Source organism: Alligator sinensis, unplaced genomic scaffold (assembly GCF_000455745.1).
Source record: "Alligator sinensis unplaced genomic scaffold, ASM45574v1 scaffold647_2, whole genome shotgun sequence".
NCBI lineage: Eukaryota > Metazoa > Chordata > Crocodylia > Alligatoridae > Alligator > Alligator sinensis.
This window is the reverse complement of record NW_005841832.1, coordinates 3049517-3056521: the sequence shown is the minus strand read 5'-3', so window position 1 is coordinate 3056521 and position 7005 is coordinate 3049517. Positions and strand designations below refer to the sequence as shown.

Genomic DNA, 7005 nt, shown 5'->3' with positions numbered 1-7005 from the left:
ATTGCCGTGCCCGCCCCCTTTCCCCCCCCCCCCCCCAGCTCCCACCAGCCACACCTGGTCCCTGCTGCGTTGTGGGCACCAGGTGTTGCCCTCTCTATCTGCTCCCTGCTGCCCCCATCTCCCATAGGGCAGGGCATCACTGCCCTCCCTTCTGCTGGCACCAGGCACTGCCATCTCCATCCACTGCCCCCCCCTCCCCTTCCCACTGCCAACACTGCCTGCAGCCTTCTCCCCCACAGTGAGAGCCATGCCTGTGGGGAGGCACCACAGCCCTTCCTGTCTGCCACAGGCACAGCCCCATGCCCTTCCCTCACCCATGGATGTGGGCCCCTAGGGTGCCCATCTTCCCCTCCCCCCCAGCCCCCTCCAAGGGCACTATGCAGATGGGCAAAGTCCAGCCTCTGTTTACCCTCCCCCCCAGACAAAGAGCCTCTGACCCCCCCCCCCTGTTAATCATTACCCCCATGCCCAGCCCAGGGGGCTACAGGGGAGGGGCAGCTCCATGGGGGAGGGGGGGTTCCCTGGCTATCTCCTTGGGTGAAGTGTGTGGGGGGGGCGTCTTCCCCAGGGAGGCTTTGAAGGGAGCAGTGGGTGTGGGGGGCACCTGGGATGTCTGCATGTTGGGGGGGGGAGCATCAGATGGTTTGGGGCTGATGTCTAGGGGCTGGAGAAAGCTGCCCTGTGTTTGTAAGGGGCAGGGGCTGGTTGGGAGAAAGACCTGGGACACCTGGGTTCTCCCCCAGCTCTGGGAAGTGAGTTGGGTACAGGCATGGCCTGGACTTCTGGGTTCCCTGGCTATCTGACTTAGGGGGTGTATCTCACTTCAGGGTCTTAGCTGTATGTGGGGGAGCCCCATCCATTTTAGGGGACCCCCTACATGGACAGCAAGGGGGCCACAGGGAGTTCCTGTCAATGGATGGGGGTCTGTCTACAGTGGGCCCTGTGCAATGGGGGAGCCCCAAACCCAGACTGCCCCCCACCCCATCTAACCCCCCTCCTACCTTCTCACCAGGGCTACTTCTTTGACCGTGATGATGTGGCTCTGTCCCGCTTCTCCAAGTTCTTCCGCCATGAGTCTGAGGAGAAGCGGGAGCAAGCTGAGCGCCTCATGGGGCTGCAAAACCGCCGGGGGGGGCGCCTTGTGCTGCAGGACATCCAGGTGAGTGGGGCAGGGCCAGCTGGGGGAGCTCTCAGTTCCTGAGGTATGGCACTAATGCCTCCCCCACCCCCACCCCCCCTTCTCTCTCAGAAGCCTGGGCAGGATGAGTGGGGCAATGGGCTGGCTGCCATGCAGGCGGTGCTGCAGTTAGAGAAGAGCATCAACCAGGCCCTGCTGGACCTGCACCAAGTGGCCACGCGCCACGCTGACCCCCACGTGAGTATGCCCCCACTGTCCCAGCTAGGAAACCCAGAAGTCCGAGCCAAGCCTGTGCTATGGCAACTGGACCCCACTCTCTTCCCAGAGCTGGGGAAGAACTCAGACAGCCTAGGTCAGAGAGGCAGGGCTGGAAGGAACTTCTAGAGGTCATCTAGTCCAGCACTTCTCAACCTTTTTTTTTTTTTTTGTACTAGGACCCATTTCTAAATGTTGGCCAGTCCTGACCCAATGCCTCATAATGTGTGGGGGCAGGGTGGGGGGTGAGGCCGGGGGGGCTCCTTGTAGGCTGTAACTGTTAGCCATGAGTTTCCCATGTTTTTCTTCTTTTAAAGGAGAATCCATTTTTAAAGTTTGTTCCGCAACCCTTTTGTATATTCTTGTGACCCACTTTTGGGTCGTGAGGCACGGGTTGAGAAATGCTGATCTAGTCCAAGCCCTGTCTGATGCAGGATCAGCCCTATCCAAACTATCCTGTAGACATCCATCATCTAACCTCTTGGAAAAACTGCTGTCAGCCCTGACAACGCAACATATCACACCTGAACCTGCCACAGGTAGAGCCAGGAGAGCAGCCAATGTCCTGCTGCTGGAAAAAGTTGTTCATATACACTCAAGAGATCCCAGTTAGAGGCCATGGGCCTGCTGCAGAGGAAGGCTAAAATTCCCTGGGTGTACACCAGTCTGATGAGAGAGTAAAATTCCTTCCTGACCCCAAGTGTGGGAATCAATTGGACCCTGAGCAGAGGGGCAAGACCCTCTAGACAGGAACCTCTGGCTTTAGTCCCAGCAGGAGCACTGGCACAGCCCAGTCCCAGCAGGAGCACTGGCACAGCCCAGTCCCAATCCCCAGCTTTGGCTGCAGCCAACATCCAGTGCCTCTGAGGAAGGCTTTTTAAAAACACCCGGACACACAGAAAGGAAGGGGGGCAACCAGCAAGGCCCAGAAACCTAGAACTCCATAGTAGAATACAGGCAAATCTACACCTAGGTCATCCCTGACCAGTGCCTGTCCAACCTCTCCTTGAACTCCTCCAGGGATGGAGAGTGCACAGATCCCCTAGGGATGCAGTACACTGCCCTAACACTGTCCTCCCACCATTGTCTCAGGTCTCTCACTTCCCAGGTTCCTGACTTCCTGTCATGTGCCAGCACCCTGCAGGCTCAGCTAAAACCTTTGTCCCACAGACACTATCCCCAACTCCCCTAGGCATGGGGGGCTTAGGGCAGGGGCTTGGGAAGAGGTAGAAAGAAGCTCCCACAGGAGAATTGCTCCCTTCCCCAAGCCCATAGGGTTGAACCCATTGGGACCTACCTCTGTCCTTCCAGAGCCAGGAAGGAACCCAGGTGTCCTGGTTCTCAGTTATCCTTAGTCTTAACCCAGCAGAACCCATTTCCTTCCTAGAGTTGGGCAGCCAAGCCCCTCCCCAAACCCCACTATACCTTTTTCCTATTTCCACAACTGCAACAGAACCCAGGAGTCCTGGCTCCTAGACTCTGCTCTAACCTACCAGACCCACTCCCTTCCCAGGGTGAGGGGTAGAACCCAGGTGTCCTGGTTTCCAGCACCGCCCCCTTCCACCAGACCCCACTCCCCTGCCTGAGCTGATAGAACCCAGGTGTCCTGAGCCCTGCTGCTTTTCCCCCTCCCCACAGCTGTGTGACTTCCTGGAGACTCACTACCTGGATGAGGAGGTGAAGCTCATCAAGAAGTTGGGTGACCACCTCACCAACTTGCAGCGTGTGGGGATGCCTGACTCTGGCTTGGGCGAGTACCTCTTTGACCACCTCACTCTAGACGAGAGCAGTGACTGAGCCCTGTGACCACAGACCTGCTCTGCAGCTGTGCTGGCTCTTTAAATCTAAACCTGGGTGGGGCACATCTCCCCCACTACATTCCAGTGCAACAGCAAACCTGCACTCCCAAGGGAAAAACAAATTAACTGGCATCCAATAAATGCTTGGCATTAAGATCTAGGCTGGGTCTTTACTATCTATTTTACAGGGGAGGAGAGATGTTAGAGAAATGAAACTCAGGTGTCTGGGCTCCCCACACTTCTCCCCCCAAACCTTGTGCTCTAAACCCAGACTCCACTGTACTCTCAGAGTCAAATCAGGCCCTAGGAGTCCTCAACCCCAGCAGCACCATCCTGAAATCCACCAGATCCCAACTCCCCTCCACACCTGTGGAAATAACCAAGGCATCCTGGCTTCCAGCTGTGCTCTGCCTGAGTCCAGAGCCAGGAGAGAAGCTGGCATCCTAGCTCTGATCCTCCCTACCCTAATCCATTATATCCAAAAGTTGAGAGAGAACCCCCGAGACTCCCTGTTTTGACCCAGCAAAACTCCATTCTGCCTCCCAGAATCTTTGGGAGAGAACCCAGGTGTCTCTGCTGTTATCATTTGGACTTTGGCTGAAATCCAGCTGTGGGATCCTCACAGAAGCAGTGCGCCCCACTCCAGAAGCAGCTGCATTTTCCATCCAGGCTCTGCCTAACACCACCCCTGCGCAAACCCATAAGGAGCAGTTGAAATGACTGTCTTGAAATCCCTTTTTATTCTGATATTGGATGCATTTGTTCTTGTCATGATCAGGGGACGGACAGAAACAGTGTGACATGAGCCCAGTTGTGTGTGCAACATCCATAAATAAAAGCTGAATGGGAGCAGGGAGCTGCCTGGGGGGAGTTTGCTGTGGGGAGAATACAGGACAGGAGACAGGGTGTGGGGAAGAGACAACAGCTTCACGTACCAACTTCCCTTGCTTCAGTGGGGACGGGCTGAAGCCTGTGCCTGAGATCTGCAAGTGAACAAACTGTTGCTCCACCCAAGGTGGCTGCATCTGAAGGCTTTCTCCCCAGAAGTAGCTGCCTGGCCTCAGGACTGCATCCTTGATGGGTGGTGGGGGGGTCGAGTAATGTTACCCAAGCCCTGAAGAAGCTGGGAGCTCCCAGCAACATCCTTGAGTAATCCAGACCCCACTGCTATTTCCAGCCATGCACAGTTCTGGAGAAGCTCGGGGCCTCCCCTGCAGCCAGTGATTGAGAGCCACAGCCCAGGATCTAGATCTACCAGCCTCAATATCTACAGTCTAAAAGGGGCTCTAACTAGCCTGATGGGAGGGCAGCTAGCAGGTCAGGCCAGCCTTGCTGCCACCCATATCTTATTATCTAGTCTGGAACATGGGTCAGACAGGTCCACAGCAGTACCTAGAATATTGCTTCTGGCCCCTGGTTTTGCTAGCCCATAGGCCACTTCCCCAGAACCTGCTCTAGCCGGCTCGTTGAGACCCAGCTGGTACTAGGGTGCTCTAGAGCAGAGGGCTAGGCTGGAGCATACAGGACCTGTGTTGAATGGCTTAGCTAGCATGCAATGCTCTGGCCAGGGGACCCCTCCTTCTCCCAAAGAGTTTCTAGAGAACCCCCAGAACCTCTAGACAGGGTGGGGGGCCCAACCTCCAGGCCACGGCCCAGATCCGGAAATTTGGTGGCAGGAGAGTGGTGGTACCATTCCCCTATTGCCAAATATCCAGACCCATGGGGAGCCCCAGGCCCTGCGTGCTGGATCTGGCACCTGATCCCAGCACGCAGCAATGGGGCCCTGGCACCCAATCCCAGCGCACAGGGGGCAAGAGAGCCTGGGGCCAGTGCTGGTCCTTCAGGACCCAATTCTGGTGCATGGGGGGGGTGGGTAGTGCCAGGCCTCCAGGACCCAATCCCAGCATGCAAGTGGGCCAGAAAGGTTGGTGCCATCACCCCAGGACCCAATCCTGGCACATAGGGGATGTGCAGGGCCAAAAGGTTACGCAACTGTGTTCTAGAACAGGAAGGCTCACACAATCTCTGGACACCCCACAACCCAGAAACAAGGTCCATTCCAAAGCACCCCAGACTTCCAACACTGACACATTAGCAACATTCTTTGCATCCCTAAGCTCTAGTTCAGACCCAAATCCAGACAGACCCTTAATCATGGCCCATTCAAAAACAACCCAGAGCCTTACTGGGGCTTAAACCTCACAGCTGAGACTCACTCCCAAGCACTCAGGAGCAGGCCCAACTCTAGACCAACCTAGAACATCTCAACCCTGTTCTAGACTCATCCTGAACCATATCGCTTGAGGCAGCATTCGGCAACCATCAGATCTGCGTTCTGGAGAGCCGGACCCTTCCCTTCACTCTCCATCCTGGCCTGCTTCAAGCTCCCCCAGGAAGGCACTGTATTTGAAGCCAGTCTAGAGTTGTCCTGTGAAGCTCTAGAACAGTGCTCTAGAGCAACCTACACCTCTGTTTGTGGAGGGGGCTCCATGTTAAAATGTTCCCCACAGTACAGCATCAAACCACTGCCCAGACATCTCCAGAGCCCTTCCATTCTCCAGCACATTCTAGAGCAGCTTAGAACCTCCCTCCCAAGCCAACACAGGTCCCAATCTAGAATGTCTGAAGCTGCCTGGATCCTGCAGCCTCTTTGAATAATGCAGAACACAACCCCCCTGCATGCAACCACGTTTGTGGCCCTCCAAGCACCTTTGGCAGGGAAGGCCCCAGAGCAGCAGGGTTCTAGATCAGGGGTGCTCAACCCCTGGCCTGTGGGCCAGATCCAGCTCATCAGGACTACGATGCTCTTGACAGGTCCAAAATGTGGCAGTGGGGGAGTGGCTCCCCTTCTCCCCACTGTCAACCTATGAAGCCACAGGGAGCCCGTGGGTTGGATAGCATTGCTTGTGTGCGCAAAATTAGTGGCATAGATCCCCCTGGGCTGGGTGGGGGTAGTACAGGGCCCAAAATTTCTAGTACATGGGCCTGATCCTGGCACATGAGACCCAATGTGGGCATACAGAGGCTGGCCAAAGCCATGTGGGGCCTGATCCTGGCATGTGGAGCCCCATCCAGCCCAGGGGTCAGTCCCACCCCACTTCTCTGGCCCATAGGCTGGAAAGGTTGAGCATCCTTGGTATAGACTGCAACAAAGCCTGGCAAGCCTGGGATGGGGGCATCACAGGGGAAAGCCAAAAGCAGGAGGATGGGATGGGATGGGGCCTAGAACCATTCCAATGCGGGGCGCTGGCCGCCTGTTGTGGAGTGGCCCCCCAGGGTCAAGAATGATCTAGAAGGTTTCTAGTTTCGTTCCTCAATGATGGAGCTGCCAGGGCTGCTGAGGTCACTGGGGCTGCTGGGCAGGGTGGGAGTGCTGGCATTGGAGGAGGTGCTGGCCTCACTGGACAGCTTTTTGGGCTGCTTGCGCCAGTCAGGGACAGGGCCCATGGTGGCAGGTGGCTTGATGTTCTGGCGGTCCTTCTCCGCCTCCTCATCCTCATCGTAGCGCTCGTCATCCTCTTCTGTCTCACTGTGGTGGGGGCTGGAGTGGCGGGAGATGGAGGGAGATGGGGGCACTGAGGCTGGGCGGGGGTAGCGGAAGCCCTGGGCCTGGGAAGGGCAGAGAAAGAGAGAGGGAGGCATCAGTTAGGGCTGGAACAAAGAAGTGGCTGGCCCTGGGGTGGGGGGCATGGTAGGGGTTGCTTATACAGGGACCCCTCACTTGACACCGAGATGCAGCCAGCTCTGGAGTAGGGCATGTTAGGGGCTGGTTATATAGGAACTCCTTGCCCAGCACTGAGATGCAGTTGGCTG

At 56.6% G+C, this 7005-nt stretch overlaps 1 protein-coding gene across 4 annotated transcripts in view; it reads left to right on the top strand.

Moving 5' to 3' along the window:
• LOC102373181 (ferritin heavy chain A) overlaps positions 1-3353 on the top strand; it is a 15595-nt gene extending 12242 nt beyond the window's left edge. The window contains exons 2-4 of one of the 4 annotated variants that reach the window (XM_014517199.2): positions 1013-1159; positions 1253-1375; positions 3032-3353. In XM_014517199.2, coding sequence (XP_014372685.1) covers positions 1013-1159; positions 1253-1375; positions 3032-3190 — 429 coding nt within the window. In that variant the 3' untranslated portion in view covers positions 3191-3353. Of the gene's footprint in view, positions 1-1012; positions 1160-1249; positions 1376-1827; positions 2144-3031 lie in introns of those variants that run through there. The other 3 variants (XM_025196403.1, XM_025196422.1, XM_025196417.1) reach the window with 3 other exon arrangements.
• The last annotated feature ends 3652 nt before the right edge of the window (positions 3354-7005 follow it).